Here is a 22858-nt window from a genome sequence, read left to right as displayed (position 1 = left end):
GCTTTGGCCACCACCCTGCCCTTTGCCATTTTTTGAGCTAGTTAACAGCTCATTAGCTGACACAGGGAGGGACCAACCCAAGGACAGGCACTTGGCTAGTTGGGAATCAAAACTATTTGTGTGAAGAGCCTTGAACAGAGGACAGGAGCCTACAAAGGGGAAGCAGGACACAGCACAGGTATAGATGAGAAGGAATCTCTTCACATAGCCTGAACAAGCACCTGGTGCAGCTYTGCAAATAGCTTCAGGAAAGGACCTTTATCTGAGCTACTGGCTGAAGGGGCTGGTGGCCTTGAGCAGAGATGTTGTCCCCTGTTGTTTCTGTGCTAATGTCTGTCTCCCAGGGGAACCATTCTTCATAACAAAGCAAGACACCTAACGATCACCAGAAACAACTGAGAGGGCAAAAACCACTTGAACTGTGCAGATCATCTTCTGTGATCAGGTTTTTGAGGGCACAAATGGGGCAAAGACAAGTCAGATAGGAAGACACGTCCTTTAGCACCAGTGTATGTCTAGTGTTAGGCCAAAGCGGCTGAGCACAATGCTGCTTGGAGGTCTTCCAGCTCACAGACAGCCATGTGTCTAGGGCAGGCACCCTAGCTGATGATGCCAAGACTATTGTTTAGGTTCTGGAGAGGATGTTGTTGCAAATCCGTCTCCCAGTCTCACCACTTACCACTTATTTTCGTTCTGAGTTGCAGTAATAAGTCTGAGACGTTACCAGTGGGTAGTCTAGCAATTCTGTGGGCCATTATGCAGAACCCCACCCAGCCTGCAGGACCTCAGATCTCAGCTGTCAGACTCTGACAGCTCTGTGACAGAAATATTGGCTTCGTGTCTGTGTGGGCACAGGCAATATAGGTGCATTAGGGTAGGACCTTCTCCATTTGCAGCTAAAACCAAGGTTAGCATTTTAAAGCCATGAGAAAGCACTAAGGCTGGCAGCAAGGATGGAGATTTCCCAGAAGTATAGTRGATACTGTGTTTTAAATCAGCGCAAGCTTTGTTAGGACTCTGTTGCCTCCTCTGGTGAGGAAAGTGAGCCTATGGTGCTCTGCACGGCAGGCCCCAGTACAGTAGCTCTTTTCTCTGATTCCTTGTGACCCAGTAAGCATGAGGGCATCAGAGCCTAGGGAAGAGTGAGTGAAGAAAACAGGCACAAACCCACCAGAAGGTGTAGGAGCAGAAGTAGATTTTGTAACAGCAAAACCAAGCCAGGTCCTGTAGAGCTGCTGATAGTTGTGTCTCCCAGACTTAAAGGGAGAAATCCCAGAGAAATACAGTCTGGGAAGGGCCTTTGTAGCCTGGGTGGCTCAAAGCATGGCCTGTGCAGGGGAATAGCAGCTCTGGTTGTTTTATGAATGGATGGAGTGACGTTTATTAGTGTGAGATCTAGGAGAGAGGGTAATATAAGACATACTGAAATTGCTCCCACTGATTTGTTTTTTCAGGCACGGTTAGAATCTTTTCGCTGCCTGTAGATGTATTCTGCTTGTCCCATATAACAGAAAACCCAGCTGCCCTGCTAGAGTAACCACCATCCTCACCTGTGTATGAGCATCTCTTTCAGGGAGTTGTAGAGCTGCACAGTCTAGGGCATGATCACTCAGGGTGGGCATTGCTTTTGTAGGATGGCGACACCCAGACTCACATGCTGACAACCAGGCATCCCAGGCCATGGTGCTTCCCACGCCAGCACACCAGCAGGAGGCAGGAGGTCCACAGGCATCTTCAACAGCCCATAGCAGGAAAAATCCCAGCGCTTCCTGGAACCCATCTGGGAAGTGCTCTCTGAAGGATAGGTGTGTTCGGTTGTCACCCTGCTCACTGGGGCAAACTAGACAGAGCAAATGGGCACAGCACATTACAGACTTTTCTAACTGCTCTTGAGGGCTGTGATGATGGGCCAAAGTCCATCTGGAAATACTCCATTCCCTGAACCTGAAAGAGGGACATCCAAAAATTGGGCCCATTTAGCTCAGATCCTCAGTTAAGAGCCCGTAGAAGGCTGTTTTAGCAACACTGCTCATGGTACTCTATGCTGAAAAAGTTGCAGCTGATGGTTCTTAGAGAGGGCAGTAGTCCTGAGCCAGGATCAGAAACCAGCCCTGCACTGACAGGTGACTTTCAGCCTTCAGTATAGACTAGGGCTGTATGTGCAGACAGCTGGACTGCTGGCTGATTGGGATGGTAGATATAGAGACTATCCATATGGGCAGGTTTGTGTTTCCATGAGGTCAGACCCAGCAGAATTAATCTACTCTACATAGACCTCTATGCTGCCATGCTCCCTCCCAGCTGCACTGGTTGTCAAGTTAGAGGCTCCACCAGCCCACCAAGGCCAGCACAGGAGGTGACAGGGTATGGCACCGTGCCTGCATGCGGGTGAGGGGAACATGTGGCAGTCTAGCCATCGTCAGAGGAGAGCTTGGGGAGTCAGCAGGGGTGAGAGCTGTGATACCACGTGGCAACCCAGACTTATAAGCCGGGCCAGCCCTGCAGTAAGGAGGACCCCATCTCCCCCAGCGACCCCATCACCCCACAAGCCGATCCCCATGTGCATGAGCCCCCATTCAGTGCAGGCTCCAGCTCTGCCCCTGGGTTGGATGCCAGTACGTTTAGGGCTGCCCCCAGAACACCAAGCTCTCCCCTGTGGCTGCTTGAGATCCTGCTGCAGTACATGGGGCCTTAGGAGTGGCTCAACCTGTTTTGGAAACAGGAGTTAAGTGTTTTCATTCTTTATTTTACAAAAATAAACCAGTTTTGCCCTGGTACTCTATGACCCCGAAATTCCCTGCCGCCCTGCTCCCGTTCCTCTCACTGGAGCTCCCACTGTTGTGTGCCCCAGCGGCCGCCCACAGGGAGGCTGCCCATTTCACACACACTCCTGCAAGTGTCCCAGTGCAAACTCCAGGGAAGGGGGTTGGTGCCCTTTGGCGAATGCCTCCTCTTTGCCAGGATCCAAGCTGGAAACTGCCTGAAGATGCCTCCCGGTGGCTCTGCCATTTCTGTACAGGGGACGAGTCTTAGACAAGTCACTCAGAGCATGCACTTTGAGAAGGGGYTTCTGTCTGTCCCTCTCCCTTGGATGAAAGAGTGAGCCCTGTGTGGTGGCCTTGGCCACTTGCAGAGCCTGCGGGCTGTGTGTCCGGTGGCGGCTCAGTGCTGGAAGCGCGGGGAGCTGATGTGGGGCTGGTGGAAGGAGTGTGTGGCATAGAGCACCTCTGGGGGTGGCGGAGGTGCCGCAGTCAGGATGGAGCAGAGCGGTTCGTGGGAGCTCAGCATCGAGGTGAAGTGCTTCATCTCCTCTGTCAGCTGCTTGATCTCCCGGCGTAGGGCCGCGTTCTGCCTCTCCAGGTCTTCACTCTCCTGTGGAGACAAAACCGGCAGGGCCTTCCTGAGCATGGAGCCACCAGGATGAGTGAGGGATGTGGGCAGGGGACAAAATTGTGCAGAACTGATGGGGGAAGGTGGGGCAGCCCCGGGGTGCTGATTGGCGCCCAGCTATATTGCAATTTTTACACACAAGACATAAGAGCAGCCGAGTCTGTGTGTCTCCCTGTATTAGGACATAGTGCAGTGCAACAAGTCAGGCCCTTTCTGATCTCCCTACACCAGCCTGCTTCACCTAGGAGGTGCTGACTTTACATTGATATTACTGCAGTGCTTGCAGGCAGTCAGGTCCCAACAGTGCTGGGCTGGACAGGGAAGGAAATGAAATCCCTGCCAGCCAGCCCACACCACGGGCTGGAGAGAGCGGAGCTGGGCCGGGGTAGGGAACGTTCAGTCAGCAGCGGAGCAGGGCCAGCAAGCGCACCCGCCACTTGCCTGGTGCTCTCCAGCAGGCTGCTGCTTCCTGCGCGCTTGACAGCAGCAGCGGGTTTGAGGAGGCACTTGAAGAAAAGACGAGGCAGTGGCTGCATGGAGGGAGTGCTCGCACTGTGGGTGCCCCTGCCCCCTGCATGCGTGGCTGTGCCCGCAGCCCCCGGGCAGGACAAGAGGCCAGGACAGAGGTTGGAGCTGTGGCAGGAAGGGCCGTGAGTGGGGAGCCGGGGGCGGGGGTCGCTGCCGGCACCTCTCTGCTCCGCAGAGTTTCCAGAATGACATATTTCCGGTAAATTCAGAGCGGAGCGGTGCCTGGGCAAACCCCCCTCCCCCAGCTGGCCGGGCCGGCGGCGAAGAGCGAGGTTCTCGGGCCCCAGCAGCGCGCTCGCCCCGGCACCCGCTTACGAGAAGTGACTGCAGCGGGTTCCCGCCCAGGCTTTCTCAGCTCCCTCTCACGCACACGCACGCCTCCCGGGCCACTTCCCGCGGCCGCCGGCCGGGGGGGAGGGGGTGCTAAATAACCGCCGTCTTTAACCAGAAAACCACCTGCCACAGGAAACCTGTCATTGCCCTGGAAAGAAAAGACTCACTGCTTCCTGATAGCAGCCGGGGAAACCAGCTAAACAGTGCGAGTGTGGAGGGGGAGACGCTTGAGTCAGAAGAAAAGAGAAACTGAGGCCTCGGAAGAACAAAATTATTACTGTTATTAATAATAACAACAACAAAGGGATTAATAATGATGCTTAGTCTTGTCTCAAAGATCCTGAGCAAATCACAGTCTTCCCTATCTCCACTGCTACCAAAAATGCAGCCTGGAGCATCTCAGGCGCCAGCTACCATGGCGCTGCTTGCGGCCTGGGGCAGGACCCGACGAAACAGGCAGGCTTCAGAGGTGGACGGTGGGAATACAGCCAAAATGGCCAAAGCGAGACACAGTCAGTGCTCAGCGATCCTGAAAACCTCCTCCTCCTCCTCCTCCTCCGGCCATCCAAATTACACCCCTCAACACCCCCCCTCCCCCGGCTGCAAAGCAGAGCTGTCGCCCCTCTGCTCGCCCCTCGGTCTGGTGCATGGTATCACACTGACGTCTGGACGTGCCCACTCTCTGTGTGCTGGGGTACCTTGCACACCCACTGTTTACAGCAGCTATCACAAGAGAAACTTGCAAAGGAAATTAGCATCTCTCAGACATGACAAAATGCTTTGGAAATCATGACCAACATTTATCTCAGGAGTTGATGGGAATCACCAAGGGGCTGGGAAGCCCCAGCTTCCTAGTGATTCATTCCACTCAAGACAAAAGCTACAAAGTCCTGGGGCAGATGGAGCTGCTGGGTCCTTTCACACCACCAGTAGCCCAAGCTGAGCCCCAGTCCTTGAGCAGAACTACATCAGAGAGAGATGTGGCTCCCAGCACTGAGCCAGCCTGAGCCCTCAGGGAACGAATCCAAGAGCAGCAGAGGGTCACTGTGACCAAGGGATTGAAAAAACATTAGCAAAAATTCAACGTCCATCCTCTACTTGTCTCTGTCCCTTCTCTAGCTGTCTCCCTACCTGCGAGCATCCTCTCTTCATCCTGTAAGACTGAGCTTAGCCATGCTGCTCCTGTCCCGTGTTCGTTAGACACTGGGCAGACAAGGTGTCTGTGATATCAATGTCAGCTGAGCAGCAGTAACCTCCAAAGTRGCTTGTTGTCTGCCCTAAGAAGAGCTGCCCATTTCTTCTTGGTGTGCAGCTAGTAAGGATTTTCCTGGGGGAAGATCAGAGCTCATATCCACCTCGAGGATTGTCTTGCAGAGAGCACCAACCCCAAGGAAAGGGTGTCTACTTCATCCCTCTCAGACACAGTCACCCAGAGCCACCGCTGCTGACAGACCTAACACAATCAGCCTAGAGCCGTGTCAGCCCAAGAAGGATCATTAGCTACTGATAAAAGAGTAAAATCTCTGTCTCAGACACAGTTCTAAGCAAAGAGCAAGGGCACTGTGTAGGAAGGAAGGTTCAGAGCCAACTTCTCAAGAATTCTTCCCAAAAGTGGGGATTTGGGGGAGGATGAAGAATACTAAGTCAAAGGATAGTTTCTTGAACACAACCCTGACTACCACTCTTCAAAGGGCTGCCAGCCTAGCACAGGGACAAAGAGGTCTCTGCCCACGGCAGGCTGTACATTCTCCCTCCAGCTCACCAGCAGCCAGATACACGTGGGATTTCACTTACCACAATGCAAGATGCAAAGTAGTCCAGCCCCTGTGTTCTGACACTGTCCGCAAAATGCTGCCCAAACACACACAATCAAAAGTGACCATCCCTCCCAAAAAGCAAACACCTAATTCTTCATGCTGGGCAGAGCCGCATGGGTGTCAGCAGCCTGCCCACACTGGGTGGAGGAGAGGAGGAGGATGGGACTGCAGGGGTGAAACCGACAGAGGGAAAATCCATGCTACACAACAGAAAAAGCCTCCAGATACTGTACAGTGTTCAGATATAGAAAGGGATACAAGCCCTACCGTGGGGATATTTAAAATATTAGAAAATGAATAATATTTATCTATATTATGTAGAGTCCCAGGGAACAGACCAGAGGAGATTGTCCACTCAATTCTGCATTGCACAGTCATCCGCAGCAGTGAGTACAAAGTGCTACCATCTCAGAAAAGCAGCATCATGTGCTGTTGCGCTGATGTGTGAGTGATGGCATGAAGGACAAAAGCAGGGAGACTCAGCCCATGTGTGCCCGTGCTTTCAAAGAGCTTCTGACTGAGCTGACCAGAAGAGGTTATGAAAGGAACTCAGTAATGTCTGAGTGAGACATAAAGTCCTGTTATGAATTCAAAACTGTCTGCAAAACTAAGGGTCTTAGTGGCCATTGTCATCTCTGATGGATGGTGATAGTAGGACCCCCCCCAGGTATGAATCCTGGCAGCAGGCCTGTGTGTGCCAGAGGAAGGGACATCCCATCGGTGATGGGGGTGACAGGTACCAGTGACCCTGATCAAGCCTAGAGAGGAAGCCTATAATGTGTGGCAGCTAAAGCAAAGGATTTCACTGGGGACCTGCTGAAGGGGAAGTGTCTTTGGGTATCTGAATGGACAAACCCTGTCCTTGCCTGGGCTATGTGCTCTAGCTGCTGCTAGAGCTGACTTTTACATCCTGCCCTGGTCCCTGCTTTTCCTGTCCTGCCTAAACTGAGCACCTCTGCTCTGAGTCCCCAGAGTAAAAGCACGTTCTCTCCCGAGTGCGCCCTCAGCACTGAGGATGGAGAAAGGATGGGAATGCTTACCAAGTGCAGCGTGTCTGCTTTCTGGGTCTGCCTCAGGCGGCTCTTCTGGGCAGCGATGCGGTTCTTCTCCCGCCTCTGGACTTTTCTCATGTCATCAGAAGAGTCCTAGAGAAACACAAGGCATGGAAATGACTGGGTGTCCCCTCGCTCCCCTTGCACCTGCTGTGCAGGGGTGAGGGACTGGGAGAGGTGGGAAGGGGACACAGCAGAGCAACCCCAAAGGAACATCCTTGAAGCACAGGACATGGGACACAACTCCTGAGCATCAGGGTAAAGTCCCACCCCAGGAAGGCGTGATGCTCTTAGCATCCCTGTTGCCAGGAGGGGCAGATCTGATACCCTAATCATCCTGGCACAGCAGGAAAGAGACAGCTCTCCCTTTACCAAGATACAGACATGGGATATGGCTTGAGGGACCAAGATAAGATTGTATCCCAAACAGACAATTTAAATAACTTGTGCAGTAAAACTTTTCCTTCCCCATCTCTCTGCTGAGATATGGCACCACAGTCATTCTGGCTTCTTGGCTAAACCATCTTTCTGGAGATTCAGCCTTTTTTCCTCCTTTCATCCCTGTAGGTATGGTGTCATCCCCTCTGCCACCCTTCTCCTTCAGACTTTACTTGTTGCAGACCATTACAGTGCAATGTGCCCCCTTAAGACATTGCTTTGTTAAACTAGACAGACTCAGAGCTTTTGTTTTTTCCCCACATCTCAGTTGCTCTAGCTCTCTCATCTCTATGCTTGCTCTTTTCTGGAGTCCCTCAGTAGCAGCATCTAGCTTTAACATGCTGACTGCAATACTCCCAAGGCCTTTGGGCAGAGAGGCGCACACTTCTCCCTGCTCCAGGTCACGAGCTTCATGCAGCAGCAGTTCCCTGCTCAGATCTGGTCCTTCTGCTGCCTTCTGACAGTTAAAACTGTCATTCAGACTCTTTCATCTTCTATTTTCACATTGTCACTGTCTCTTTTGTGGACTCCCTAACATTCACACCACTGCTCCCCCACAGGACTATGAAACTCAGCCACAAAAGTTATCTTCCCAGCCCATCAGTCTGTCCACATCCTCTCCCCCCGCCACCCCGCCCAAGAGCTTTTCTTTTCTTTGAGCTTAACCGTTTTATCCTTCCCTTCAGAGCCTTGCAAACCTCGCAGCTATGGCAGCTCTCAAGTCTTGCACCAAATCTGATCCTTATCCTTTAGCAGCTTCTCTGCTTAATCCCCTTCTCTGCCTGGATGCCTCCCCATCCTGGGTCAGAAGCCCTGATCATCTGCTCTGATTGTCYCTGAGATTTCTGGGCAAAATCTCACACACTTGCCTGTGTTTCCAGCTCTAGGCAGAGAGTAAATAATAAATATAATAAAGCTTAGCCAGAAGAGGAGATGGAAATACCTTGGGCATGTGTCAGGATCTGCAAGCAAAAGACCTACCATTAAGGTACTCCATGCAACAACAAAAAAACTCTGTCCAGCACTACTCTGAGATGAAAAGCTTCTGAGGCTGAACAGAGAAAAAGCAGACCAAAAGTGGCAGGGCTTTTCCTGGTTCCTGAGTGATGTCTGAGGCAGCAAGAAGCCCTCAGGTTCCCCGAGCCCTCCAGGTCTGTGGAGAGGAGATGAGTGCTCAGGCTCTTCACAAAGCACCGGCTCTCGCATTATGGCTTCCTGCCTGCTGGCTGATGGATGGGCATTGCATGGCCCACCATGTCCAGGGTCCCAGCATCCCAGACGTCCCTGGCATGGCCCCAGCTAACATGCTTCATTTCTCCACCTGTCTTCCGTGTGGCAGCCATGGCTCCCACCCCGGGCTCACTGCTTGGCTCTGAATCCCTCTCCCCCTGCACCTGTTCCTAGAAAGCCCCACCGTAGCRCACTGTGAAAATGCCAGCAATAGATGCCAGTCTCTTACCCTTCCTGCTGACTACACAGGCCCCTGCCCACCCATGAAGAATAGTGGGGAGTGGGAGAGCTGGGGAGTGATCCCCCTTACCTGCTTGCTGGGAGGGGGTGACTGGCTGAAGCTGCTGGAGTCGCTGCTGTCGGAGCTGTGGGGCATGGCTCCCGTCTCTGCCTCCCCGTGGCCTCTTTGGCTTCCTTTATGGTCTTGGAGTGCTTGGTTTCTTTATTTTTTTCCTTTCTTTCTCCCTTGCCCTTCCGTGTCTCCCCTGAGATGGTCCTTTGCCTCCCTGCTCTCGTCCTTCCCTGTGGCACGTTGTCCTTCTTCCCTCTCTCTCTGTCACTTTTTCTGCCTCTCCTTTCCGAGCCTCTGCACCTTCCCTTTAGGTCTCGGCCTCCTGTGGTTTCTCAGAACCTACGGGATGTAAGCTGAAAGTCACGTGGCCGGAAACTTTAAGATGAAGAAGAAAAGTTACAGAAGAAGAAAAAAGAAGAGAAAAAAAAAAAAGCACATCTGGGAAAAACGAGCTTCAAAATAGCCTGAAAAACCCCCGAAAAACACCTTCAGGCGTTGAAAAACAGCAAGATGGGTTTCCTCTGAGACAAACAGCAGAGATGTAAAGGAAGAAAAGCCCCAGCTCTGGCTGCGAAACTTGGACCCTCAAAGGAGGGCAGTGCAGAGGAGGTGGTGCTGGGAGCCCCCAGAAATTCCAGCGGCAGGAGGAGCAGAGCCTCACATGGCACCAGCAATGCGCAGGCAGGGCAGTCCAGTGCCAGGCAGCCTTTGCTACCCGAGCCTGGCCAGGGAAATTCCCAGGCAGCCTCCCACATCCATACAACCCACCCACCTCCATCCCACCACCCCTGAGACCATTGTCATGGGTCCTGGGGACAAGGCCAGTACCTTTGGCAGTGCCACACAAAAGCTGTTTGTGCAAATGTCTCATGTATGTGCTGTGAAGCACCAATCTCACCTAAGAAGAAACAGTCAGGATCATAGGGAGGACTGGTTTTGGTGGAAGTGGTATTTTCTATAGGACAAAGCTCTTTAACTGTTTGAACCATGAATCAATACCTCACCACTAGTCCATAAGGGAATAATATCATCCCTAGTACCCAGAAAACACTGTAAAATGATAATGGTGCTACAGACCCAGAAGGAAACCCTGAGACCTAATTGTCCCTCCACACCACAGTAAGAGCTCAGCTTTACCCCCGGGGAACTGAGGCTGTCACACATGGGTCCAGGCTCCCTGTCTGCTTTCTCCAGCCCCTTCTCAGCACAGCTGGTACTAGGGGACACAGGAGAGCACCACGGGGGACAGGAATATTGTGGCATGCTGGGGGGGGTCCTTGCTGTTCTCCCTTTGCCAGTGCTCATCTTGGGGAATGGCCCCTGGACAGCAGTGAAGAGGAGCTGTTTTGCGTCCCTTGTTTCTCCCCCAGTCTATGCCTACTGGGACTATTTCCATCCCCAGTATGGGCCTCGGTAGTCTGAGGACCTGAAAGCAGCCCCTGGGACAGCAGTGCTCCAGGAGTGCCCTCCGGGACCCCACACTAGAGGGTCTGGAGGTGACTGTGCAGGGGCCAAGAGGCTGCCAAAAAGCATGGGCAGTTTGCCTTCTCATCTGCTCATGCCATCAGAACTGGGGGAAGAACCGGGCTCACATGCCAACAGGGCAATGCTCACACTGTAGCCTGGCTTCATCCTGCCTCTTCCTCCTCTCATGTGCTACTTTCCATGACCCATGTTCAACTATCTTTTCCCAATTGCTTTCTTTGTTCTTCTGTGTTGTTGCTCCCAGCTCTTCCATGTTTCCAGTCTGTGTATGCTCTCATCATCTCTGTCAGCACATGGTACAGGCAGTGCGGACGAGCCGGGAAGGATATGGTTAGGCTGGGGCAGCCCAGTGGGAAATGGTGGAGCGGGGCTGAGTGTCCAGCCCCTCGGCACCCCTGGGGCTGGTAGAGCTGACAGGAGGTCAGTGGAGCCAGAGGTGTCAGTGCATGGGGCTGAGGAGCCCCTCCTCAAGCCCATCTGTGCCTTGGACCTGCTCTCCATCCGCAGACAGCAGCACATCTTCAGGGTGGCTAAGTTCCTGTATGTGCCATGAAAAGTGAATAAAGAAACTGGTAGGAGCTGATCCACAGGAACTCACTTCTATGGAAAGCAGCAGTTCCCACTTCCTGCTTTACTGTTTTTCCCTACATATTGGTGTTTCAGTTGAGTTTCTCCTGCCTTCTGCACAGGAATATTAAAAACCAGGCTGCTGCTCAGCCTAGTGGCTGTATGCCAAGCCCACACTTCCCATGCTTGGCCACGGACCTGGTGAGACTCCACTGTTCCAGGCACGGCAAGAAACTCCCAGCAGCAAGGGGACGAGACGCAGTCAGTCACTGAGGCAAAAGCTTTGGGAGTTTTGGGTGTGCAGCCTTATCGCAGTACAAATAATATACAAGGTGAGGAGACCACGCTTGGTGCATAGTGCAGACTTGTGTGGGCATTCCTGGCATTTCTTCCCAGCTTTGTCACTCAGAGGGACAATACAGGAACAAACAAGGACAAAAGAAAGAGCCACGTGTAGCTACAGGCTTGGCCGGCTCGGGGAAATTGCCTGGCCTAGTTCCAGTAGCATAACTGTTGGTTTTTATATATGCCCATCTATTTCCCTTTTCAGAAATGTCCTGTGGCACTGGTACAGTGCCCTTGGCTACCCTTGGCTATTATCTGAGCATTTCACAGCCTTGAATGCATTTATTTTCAGTGTGCTGCAGGTAAATGCTAGGAGCCTCCACAGATGAGGAAGCACAGCCCACACTTTCAAATGTGGCTCCTGGCGTTTGCTCGCTCAGCACGAGACATCCTGAGGGACCCCGTTTCCTGGAAACACTGCCACTTGGTAGCCGTTGGGGCTCTTCAAAACGCATCTGGCTCCATGAACAGAGCAACCAAAGTCACAAGTGCGAACAGAGCCTGGAAAACTTGCCCAAGGCACTGTAGGAAGCCCACGTCAGGGCAGAGTGTTGAAGTTGGGCCTCCCAAGTCACAGGCTAGCGGCTGAACCACCGAACCATCCATTCATTCACTGCATCGCTACACTTCCTCTGAACTCTTCAACCCCACACAGCGCTTCCTTTCCAGGAAGCAGACGGTTGGATTCCTGCTGTCCCGGAGAAGCCCACGCTCTCGCACTGCAAGCAGAGCTTGGGGATGCCTGGGCCACGGGGCGGTCGTCCAGCGCCAGCATGGGCACAAGCAGCCCCTTCAAGCCCTTATCAAGAGCACTGCAAGTTGTTGTTGCTCAGGGTGGGACTGAGAGAGCTCCTTTCTCAGGGAGAAATATCCATGCTCCATTATAGGGCAAATAAGCTGAATTTCTGCCTTGCATATCAAAGAAGCCCAGCAGCTGAAGGGAGGCATGGAGTGCTTCTGCAGGACACGGGGAAGCTTGATGTTGAGGCATGAGCTGGACCAGTCCATATGAACCTGACCAGCATCTTGCTATGGGCAAAACTTATTCACTGATTCACAAGAGAAAAGTCTTGAGCCACCCCCAGCCTGCCCTTTCCTGGGCTTTTACTAACAGCTTGGGGCAGACTGAAAAATCTCAGGAAAGAGCAAGAGTGCAGGAGAGGGTTCAGACACTTGCCCATGCTACTGGCAGCCCCCACTTTGCGGAGATCCAGGCATCACCACCCCGGGAAAGGTTAAATCATACCACAGAGGGTGCCTGCGATGGCATGGGCTGTGAATGAGGGGGTAAAACCCCCAGCCAGCCAGCCAGCTTGGCCCCACACGCACGGCTGCTGCGGGACTGAGATCTGCCCTCTTCCCTCCCCGCCTAAACACACACCTCGCTCTCCGGCAGGTTGCGGCATTCATGAACTCCTGTCAGCTGTAAGCCATGAATAAATGTGCTGCAGATCAGGGCTGCTGGTGGGAGATGTGCAGAGCCTTTGGAGCTGTTGGCAGGGCAGGGCAGGGCAGGTGAGTGCCCCATCCAGAGAGGCAGAAACACCCAGTGTGGCTGCGTTCGGGACTGCCGGCGGGGGGCCAAGTGCTGGGGACACCAAATGGGGCAAGATGTCCTGCTGCATGCTGTCCCTCTGGCTTTCTATCCTGCTCTGTGGAGGAGAAACCATGCCGCAGGGTGACCCAGAAGAGCTGTCCAGCCCAGCTCTGAAACTCAGCACCAGCCAGACTCTCTCCCACTCCCCTGACAAAGTGGGGAACCTCAGGAGCCAGTCTCCTAATCTCTGTGCTTAATTTAGGTGACTAAATTTACACCGACTGTGAATAACATCCCTTGACTTTCTGTCTGGGATCACTTAGATTTCTTGATCTTAATGACAGCAGCTGTGAAGTCATTAGCAGGGACACTGGTGAACTCAGAACAAGTGTGAGGTTACTGCCATACCCACAGGTTTACAGAGCTGGGATATTTCTCAGAGGTCTTCAGGGGAAGGATGAGGTTCAGCAGTTCTGTGTTGGTTCTTCCTGAACAACACGGACACTTCAGGAGGGAGCCTTGTTATCTTAGTGTTTCCAGCTGACACTCAGCCAGGGTGGCTGCAAGACCTTGGGAGGCCGCTCTTAGAGTGATCACAGCTGCCAGAGACATGGTCTGAAAGCAGCAAGACAGAGTTCTGCAAGAACAAATGCAAATGGAGAATAAAGTGAGATGTACATGCAAGAAGTGGGGAATAACTGGCTAGGCAGCAGAAGGGCAGGGAAGTTCTGGGGTTGCAGGGCATCATTAAACTGAAGTGTCACCAAACGCGGAGCTGTTGTGATGGGGCCAGGCATCATCCTGGGCAAGCTGGAGGCAAGGGCAAGAGGACAACTGCCCTGCGCTGCCTGTGCTGGGTCCTGGGCCCAGAAGTGAAAAAGTCCAGAGGAAAACAGCACAGAGAATAAATCTGCAAAAATTTTGTGCTAGGAGGAAAGAGTGAAGAAACTGGGTATGTTTAGCCTACAAAAGAGAAGTCTTGGGGGCAGGAAGGGGGTGGGGGAGGAAGGAGCAGTCTTTGATATGCTGTAATGGAAAGAGTGGTCAGCTGTTCTCTGCGTGCCCCATGCAGGATAAAAGGTGCTGACCCTAAACTGCTGCAAGGAAGATCCAGGTCAGAGGTTCAAAACAAGTTAAAGTTAGTGAGGCTTTGGCACAGGCTGTTCAGCAAAGTTATTCAATACCCTTCAATCAAGTGGCTGGGAACAAACTTCTGTTAGAAGTGGTCCGGGTTTAAGCCTGCCTTAGTAGGATAGGTTAAAGCTATGTTTCCAGGGTTTAAAGAAGGAAGCTAAAAAAAAGAAAGACTCCTCAGAGGCCAGAGAGCACAAGGGGCAGTTCATGGGCCTTAACTGCAGCCAGTCCCTTTGCCTCAGAAGCCCAGAAAGGTCTCTGCCTCCCACCCATACAAACAGCTTTCTCAGGACAGGAGATGGCAACAGCTCCTGCATAAACCTATTGCCCCAGCTGTCTCCCCCACTGCAGACACAAAGCAACAGTGTACAAACCTCTGCATCTCACTCCATCCAGAGGTTCTTTTTTTGCATGAACATTTAGTGAGTAGTGCTATTTAAAAATCCACCTAAAGAAGTTACCAACTTCAACCTCCTGTAAACCACTGGGGTTGTTTCTGCTTCGCATGTAACATTTTATGCAAATAATTTCTTATGATATTTGGATAATTGCAGCAATTTGCATATCATTCCCCACATTAGTTGTGAAGACTCTTGTGTGGGACTGGGTGCTGGTAAGAGTTGTTAAGTGAATGGTGGCATGAATGAAGCCTGTGCTCTCTACTGGACAAGCTTCTGCCCCATCCTGTCCTGTTAGCATGCCTCTGCCCTGCCTGCGATGTGGGCAGCTTCCCTGTGTGACAGGACAGCTTGTGTCCATCGCCTATGTTATATCATCTCTGCTGAGTTAGTACAAAGTATGGCAGTGAGTTTGTGGCAGAAGAACTTAGACTGAGCCCCACCAAATTCACCCCACCTAACAGACAGCAAATATCTGCCACATGAATGCTTTCAATCCTTGGTGGGCACAGCCTGCTAATGTATAGGAAACACATACTTTACGCACAGAATCTGTGATAAATGACAAGGACTGTAAGTCAAGCACTCAGCAGTATGGAAATCCCAGAATTAGCTCCTGTAAGCGTGCTGCATTTGTGCCCCTGTGCCAGTGCATCGTGCTGTGTTCTGTAATTGCATGATCCACCAAGGTTTCTCCCCTGGGATTGCTGCATTGCCTTTATCCCTGTCCTGTGCTGAGATCCCACTTTGACAACATGATTATCCATTTCCTCATGGACTCTTTTCTAGTGCCCAGTATCTGAGTAAGTGCTTCAGTATTATTAATTAACTTATTTTCCCAGTCACCTTTTCAGGTGTGTGTGGGGGTTATCTCCATTTAACAATTGAGAAACAAGAAACAAAGAGGGATTTAGGTTATAAGTATTCATTAATCTGGGGCAAACAGTTTGAACCAGCTAGGATCTAATTGTTTAGTGTTTTTAGCTCTGTAGCACTTTGTCTAACCAAACCCCAGCTCCTGATGTCTGTAACTGCAGCTGCAAACTCTTAGCACTTCTGCAAATTAGACCCAGCAAATGAGGAACACAGGACTGCTCCTGTGAAAGCTGTTGTTTATGCATCTCACAGAGAAACTTCGAGGCAGGGGCAGACACAGATCCAGCTCTCTGGGGAGATGTGAAGCATCCTACCCAAGAAACTGTCCTTTCTTATTCTGCGATCATTGAGGACAAGGTGTTTCATTGACCAATGAAGTGTTTCCCAGCCCTAGCAACAAAGGAAGCAGCCTAGCTGAAAAGATCATTGTCTCCTCTGGCAGAGGTACCACCTGCATGCTGAAGAGGTAGTAATCAAGATATATGCACAAAGCAGCTGATGCTGGATTGTCAGGCCAAACCCATTTCTGCCCATTTCTAAGCCTTTGGTACTTGTCTTTGCCACTTTACGATTCTTTTAATGTCATTAGTATGCTTTTTATGTGTTATTGTCTGTGTTTTAAAAGAAACAAACTATAGAAAAGAAAGTCCAAACCTGCTTGCATTCAGACCAGGACATGGAACTCCAAGTCACTGGAGTCCAGCTGACCCTTCTGGGGGCTGCTTCCCTGCAGGCGCAGCAAATCAGGCTGCTTGGCCAGAGCGTCCCAGCTGAAGGGGCTTGTCAGTGTCAGGCAAGAGGTTTTCAGGATCTGACCTCCAACAGATATGAGAGTTTCAGTCTCAAGGTACAGATAATCAGAGTTCAGCCCAGGCTATCGATGGAGGGAACCACAATCTCCTTCTCCTGTCCAGAGCCTGAAATAATCAGTTGCATGGGCAATTAGTTGAGCAACATCTAATTTCTTCCTAGCAAGGACTTAGTAATTCATAAGCAAGCACTCAGATGTACTCTTACAGGCTGTAAGGAGAAGAGTCTTTGGTCAGCAGATCCCAAAATCTGGTAAAGTACTGAAAAATCAAGACTTTCCCCATTGGTGTCGCAGGCCATGTCCAGCTCTTGGGATCTGGCCAGAAGCTACCAGAGTACCTAACCTCACTGTGTACCTGCCACTCTTGTGGCACAGAAAAGGCTTTGCCACCAGACGCACCCCCCCCCAGCAAAACAGGGTGTCTTTGCTTCCGCTGCCTGGGGCTGAGCCCACCAGCTGAACTATCCAAGCGCATGGACGGGGGCTGTGGAGGGGTGCAGATGTTGTCTGACGGTTTGACTCATTTCGGTGGCAGTCTCGTTCAGTGATGATGGGGAAGGCCCAAAGAGGAAGGGCAATGACCCGTTTAACCAGAATGGCTGATCCACCCAGGGGTAGATTTACCGGCGCTGGTAAGGGGGCCGTAGCCCAGCTTCCTTTGCACTGCCCAGCGTGTGCATTTCCAGGCTATGCAAAGGTAGAACAGACATGTCTGTCCAGCCCTGCTGCTGTGGCAGCAGGATCCCACCTTGGGCTTGTGGTAGTGCTACAGGGAATCTGCATCAATCAAAGAGCAAAAATGTTACTCACAGGGGATGACCACAGCCTGGATGGGTGTGTTTGATATTCACTGGGCATGACTGATTGCAGTCATGCCCCATGGCATGGGAGCAGAGATGTGAATGCATTACTTGACTCTTAAATTAGTATGTGACTCCTAAAGGTATTACTTGACTTGACTGCTCCATTACCCATCCGAAGGGAAAGGTTCCTTCAATACCACCCATAAGATGTATCAAACCCTCCCAAGAACTGGGTACAGATTATTTAGGGCATGTTCTTGCAATTAGACTCCAAGACACCCTTATCAGCAGGGGATGACTGTGAACAGCACTAATGTTAGCACCGCACTCCTACCCCAAGGGGATCTACATTGCTTTTGGCTCAGGGGTATGTGCACTTCTTCTCCCTTTCCCCCCACATCATGGGAACGCACACTTCCCAAATCCCTAGGCTCACACAGGACGGGTGGAGGAGGTGTTCGGCACCAGCGGCTGCGCTCGTGGGTGCACGCACCCTGGGTTTGGGCTGGGGCATGCATGGTGCTCGTACAAGAAGTGTTGGCGTACGCTGTGTAAAGGAGGCATGGGGGAGGAAAGACAACACGGAGCGAAAGCAGGTGTGAAAGCGAGGGTGGGAGAGATGTGCAGGAAGAACACTTGGAGCCAGCACAAGCAGTGCTCGTCGGCAATGCTGCACTGGCAGGTTTATCACAACATACACAAACACGTATATATTCCAGCTGCCAGAGAGCTTCGTTTGCAAGCACTGGCACTCCTGTAGCCCTGCAAGGTACCTGGCGCAATCCCCTCGGCTAGTGCAAACAGCTCTGAAATACTGGCAGCTCTCAGGTGAGGGAGCCCGAGGCAGAGCACGCTGCCGAAGGGGGAAGCGGCGGCACAGCAAGAGGCGCTGGAGGAGCGATAGGCCTGGGCAGGCCGTGGCCAGGAGGAAGACAGATGCAACCTGAGAGAGACAGCAAGCTGCTCTCGCCAGCTGAGCTGAGCCCCTGTGCAGTCCCCAGTCAGCCACCAGAGCCAGCTCAGGACTCTTCACCTCCTTCCCTCCTCTGCCATCCATTTCAAGGGCAAAATGAGGCCTGAGGCTCACAGTCCACAGTGTGGACATGAGGGRAGACCTGGTTAGCGCTATTTCAAGTGACTTGCACACTCTCAGTGATTTCCCAAGGGCTCAGGAGCAGCCGAGGAAGGGAGAGAGGGCAGGTTTAGATGATTACGGAGCCCCTGTGCCTTCCACTCTCCCATTTCAGTGTCCCATCTCAAGAGAGAGATGCTCTTTAACCAGCTCCCCATGCATGGCTGCTTTTAGGGTGGCTTTTCCAGGGGCTGCCAGAGCCCCTGCCTGGACACAGGCTGACCTGCAAACCCCAGTGGCAGCTTGTCTGTGACAGTAACCATCTTAGTGCTTCAGAGAGGGGAGGAGGGAGAAATGCTGCATCCTCAGCCCTGTCGTGAGGGTTGCTGCCAGGCCCTGGCTTGGAGAGCAAGTCCCTGTGCTGTTGGTAACATCGGCCGACTCCCGCTTCAAAGAAGGGGCTGAAACTCCTGCCTGTCCTTCTTTACCTGTACTGCAATGTAGGAGGTTGAGAACTGTGCCTTTTTTTTTTTTTTAATTTTACTTTTTAAAGCCAGACTTTCTGTCCTGAGTTTTGGGTATCCTTGTTTTTCATGTAACTGCCTAATCCTTTGTCAGCCTTTTGAAATTGTTGGCCCATGGGGCATCTTGTCCACCTGCACACACCAGTTTGCTTGTTCTGTGAGAAGTGTGTCAGTTTACCAGTTTGAAATGAGTTGTCTTTCCATTTCTTTGAACATCTTGTGAGGGGGTGAGCAGAGGAACAGAGTTATCTCTAAGCCAGGCATTGCTCTGCACATCTCTACCATGCGGCATTTCACCAGTTTCCACTCTAAACTAGTGGGACTTCTAGTCTCCTCACAGGGAAATTTTCCTACACCCCAAATTTAGGTCAGCACCCATCTCTGGATCTCTCCCGTTGTTGCAGTAGGGTGGCCAGAAACAAACATGATGCACTAGGAAGGCTGTCCCATGGCTGTCTGCGATGGCATTACAGTTATAAAAGGACGGATGGACTCTTTCATCCCATTCCTCAGGCATCCTAACTCCTTTACCGTCTGCTGCACCCATGGGGTAGCTCTACACTGAATTTTGAGCACAGGTTGAACCTGTTTGCACTCTCATCTAAACTGCGCAGGCGCCTGCCAGCGCCCAGGGCGCCCCAGAGCACAGTGGGGGAAACACGGAGGCACTGTGACCCTGTGCGTGAGCCCGCTGCCACGCCACCCCAACCTCACAGCCACAGCACGTGTCGCCATCAGGTGAAGGAACCTGCCGCGGGGCCCTGCCTGCCTCAGGGCTCCCTGGCTGCTGGGCCCCCGGCAGCCTGCATTGCTCCTAAACCCTTGTGCCTGTCAGCCTCCAACCTAGAGCTGTCCTAGGGGCAGCGAAGGGGGTGCCTGAAGCCACACCGAAGCCAGCCCTGCTCCCAGACTCCTGCAGACAGAGCGGCCGCCTTGTGCCTGCAGCACTGGGTCTGTCCTGCCATCATCCTGCCTGTCCACGCAGCGGTGCCAGCACACGCCAGCAGTCCTCAGCACCTTCACTAGCTCAGATAGATACACATCTGTCATCTGCAGGCTGGAGTTGATGGATGAATCAGGTCACTTTGCTTACAAGGAAGGTGTCCCCCGAAGAAAGAGGATGCCTCATTCTCAGTAAATGTCTTCATAACTGCAGCGACTCTGCCTGGCACCCATGGATTTTTCCTCTATTGCAGAATCCGGTAGCCCATGTACCGAGAGGACTCACCAATACCCCCAAATTAGCTTTAGCAAGAGCTTTTTCTTGCGAACTCATCAGACAATATGAGTTCAGCATCATCTCGCAAGGAGTTGATCAGTAGCCATTTTACCTTCAACCAGAAAGTAAAGGCTCCAATGGATTTGGGGTCCACAGGTCTAAAATCATGCTGCCTAATTCCTCCTGATGACTCCTGACCTTTTCAGTTCAAGCAGGTTTCCAGCCAGCCCAGCCAATGCTGCTGGAATTGGGTCTATGGCAAAGCAGCCGCAGGAACTGCAGTGTCAGGAGTCAGGACTTCCCCTGACAGTGCCACAGATGACAGCTCAGCAAGTTCATTCTGCAGAAACTAGATAACATCAGCACAAGGTGGTGGTTACTGGCAAAAGATCCTGTTCCTGAAGCTTCATCTGAGACGTGACAGGCTGCAGTGAAACCTCGCTGTCAAGACAGGCCCTAACTCAGCCTTTGCTTAGACCCATACAGCCTTCTGGAAGTAGCTGCTCGATAGTTTTTCCTAGGTGCTTCATCTCATAGTGCTGTGCTTTTTCCCTTTGCTCCCAGGGAAGCCAAAGCTGGGAAAGCCCATCAGCAAGCTAACGTTGGATATTTTTCTCTTGCAACAGTTTCTCGAGCTGAGCAGGGACATGGCGCCAAGCAGGGACTGACGTACCCTTCCCYGGCAGCTGCCCTCATCTCGCGTGCCGGTGGCTTTGCCTCCTGCCTGAGGGCTGGCCTCTCCCCAACACCATGGCAGCCAGCTCGTGCTCTGTGCACCTACAGCTGAACACAGGGCTGGAGAGAGGAGAGCGATTCATTTGCAGATGGGAAACTGAGAGCCTGTCTTCACAGAAGCATTCAGAATAGCTAAACTGTATTAAATTTGGACATGATTTAAGGGAACCAAACCGCTTTGAGGATGCCCTTATTCAGAATTAAAGCAGTGTTGATGCAAGTGTGCTTACCTCCCTTCCCCCGGGAAGGCTTTGCTCCCAAAGACCTTATTGCCACCAGGCAGAAACCAAGCAGGGTAGGACTGTACGCTGCACTGCCATTTCTGCCACATGTGCCTCTGCTGCCCAGAGGCAGCTTCAGTTGGCCACTCCACTTGAAAAGCCAAATCAAAGTAAACCCACTTTAATTCAGCAGAAGGGCATCCAGGGGAGGGTTAAACACCATCACTAGTCCTCGTTTTTAGCTAACTTGGATTAATTTCTTGCAAGCCCTGACAGACAAAACCAAAGGCTCACGGACAGACAAACCCAAAGGCTCATCCCACGACTATACGCTAAATCTGCAGCCAGGCAAAGACCCAAACTCGGCCCCAGGCAATGCCTGGGGCAGCAGAGCCCACCTCTGGCCTGTTCAAGCTGCTCTGCGCCTCGCTGGCAGCTCCTGCTCCTCCCTCTCCCTGTGTGCACCATGCAAAGCTGAACTGCGCACACCTCTGCTTGGGGACAAGAAACAGCCATGGACCAGCGAAGGGCCACTGCACATGCCATGAGCGAAAGGCTCAGGGGGAAGACGCACCAGCCCCAGGCACTGGACATCAGCACCATGAACTGAAACATATTCACGCTGGGGGAGCCAACCTGAGCCGGCTCCCATGCCTGGACTTAAGGGAGTCTGAATTGCAAGAAGGTGCCAGCCCTGGCAGCCAGGCTCCGGTGCCAGCCCTTCGCGCTGGCCCTGCCTGGCGGAAGCCAGGGGACCTGGTGACCCCCAGGAGGGTCTCCTAAAGCAGAAAGGGCTGGTGCCGACACAGGGCGCTGCCCTCAACTGTGTCCCAGCCTGAGGAGGCCCAGCCATTGCGGCTGCCACTCGGCACCAAACATTTCCGAGCTCAGAGGAGAGGCGGTCAGGTTTGCCTCCGTTGGCAAAAAGTTGTTCCTGTGGCTCTGTGAGCATCTGCATGGAGCCAGAGTTTTTTCCCAGCTCCTGGCCCTGCTGCCCAGCCATGAGCTGTGCTGATGCCCGCGCTGCGCAGAGCAGACATTCGTTTTCATCAGAGCAGTTTCCGTGTCTCTTGGTAAATACCAAGGTTGGGGATTTTTGGGGGGTTGTTTTCCAGCAAGATGAGTAGAAGAGCCAATAAGGACAAAGATCAATGACTACCTGCTGCCCTTGGCTCAAAATGAAACAAAAGAGGCAGGTCACTGGCAAAGGTTAGTTAATACCATTTACCACAGTGTCACAGAGTCACCCTCAGCCCCTGCCAAGATGGGCAGAGAAGGCAGTTTTTCAAACACAAACAAAAAAATGAGAACAATAATATGAAAAGCTACAAAGGAAACGGCCTCCAAGCTTTGCTGCCCGGAGGCCGGCCGCCTTGCAGGGAGGCTGGGCACGCTGGGCCCTGGGGTCGCAGGAGCAGGCGTCGAGGCAGCGAGCAGCAGGGCTGGTGCCAGCCACGGGTGCGAGGGCTGGGACCGCAGGGCTGGGCAGGAGGCAAGGAGCCCGGCGAGGGGCCGCCTGGGCATCACAGAGCAGGGGCGGGGGCGGGGGGGGAATAAGGACAGGCGCTGGCAAGGGAGGTGTGGGGCCTTAGTGAGTGCAACTTTTTGTCTCTGTGCATTTGAAACCTTCCCCGGGCAGTGGCAGGAGCTGCTTGGTGTTTGCGCAAGGAGGCAGGCAGGGAGCCGTGAGGAAGCTGGGGGGAGCGCAGTATGAGGTGTCGGCGCAGGGCCTCGGCCACCCCGGGACGTGCTGGCAGCCGGCAAGGGGGCGAGGAGCCTGCGAGCGGGGTGAGACCTGGGGCCGGCGCGGGGCAGCTGGGCTCTGCTGGCTCCAGGCTGCCGGCACCGGTGGTCGTCACACTATTGCTTTGAGCACCCGAGAGCTACGAGCACGACCACAAAAGAGGATGGCTCATGCAGTGCATTTCCAGGAGGGATGAGAAAGCGTTTTGTGCCTGATAGGGAGTCGTGGAGCCCGAGTGCTGGGCTGGGGGGGTTGTTCCAGCTGCAGCGGCGCAGAGAAGGGGCAGCCAGGCCCGGGGGGCGAGAGG

The 22858-nt window shown here is 52.7% G+C and overlaps 1 protein-coding gene across 1 annotated transcript; it reads right to left on the bottom strand.

The window, feature by feature from the left end:
• Positions 1–2746: 2746 nt before the first annotated feature.
• BATF (basic leucine zipper ATF-like transcription factor) lies at positions 2747–9392 on the bottom strand. The gene is made up of 3 exons (XM_026057199.1): positions 9099–9392; positions 7109–7213; positions 2747–3372 (listed from the first exon to the last, which is right to left on the bottom strand). The coding sequence occupies exons 1-3, from the start codon at positions 9162–9164 to the stop codon at positions 3163–3165; spliced, it is 381 nt and encodes a 126-aa protein (XP_025912984.1). The 5' UTR covers positions 9165–9392; the 3' UTR covers positions 2747–3162.
• Positions 9393–22858: the final 13466 nt, after the last annotated feature.

The sequence above is a fragment of the Apteryx rowi genome, unplaced genomic scaffold (assembly GCF_003343035.1).
Source record: "Apteryx rowi isolate R43461 unplaced genomic scaffold, aptRow1 scaffold_137, whole genome shotgun sequence".
NCBI classification, from domain to species: Eukaryota; Metazoa; Chordata; class Aves; order Apterygiformes; family Apterygidae; genus Apteryx; species Apteryx rowi.
The sequence above is the reverse complement of the archived record's forward strand: the minus strand, read 5'-3'. Positions and strand labels throughout refer to the sequence as shown.

Bases quoted from the DNA above. Each gene is read 5' to 3' on its own strand.
- BATF (XM_026057199.1), bottom strand. From the start codon at position 9,164: ATGCCCCACAGCTCCGACAGCAGCGACTCCAGCAGCTTCAGCCAGTCA. The intron at 7,214-9,098 runs GTAAGGGGGATC...GTGTTTCTCTAG, and splicing joins CACCCCCTCCCAGCAAGCAG to GACTCTTCTGATGACATGAG. The intron at 3,373-7,108 runs GTAAGCATTCCC...TTGTCTCCACAG, and splicing joins AAGCAGACACGCTGCACTTG to GAGAGTGAAGACCTGGAGAG.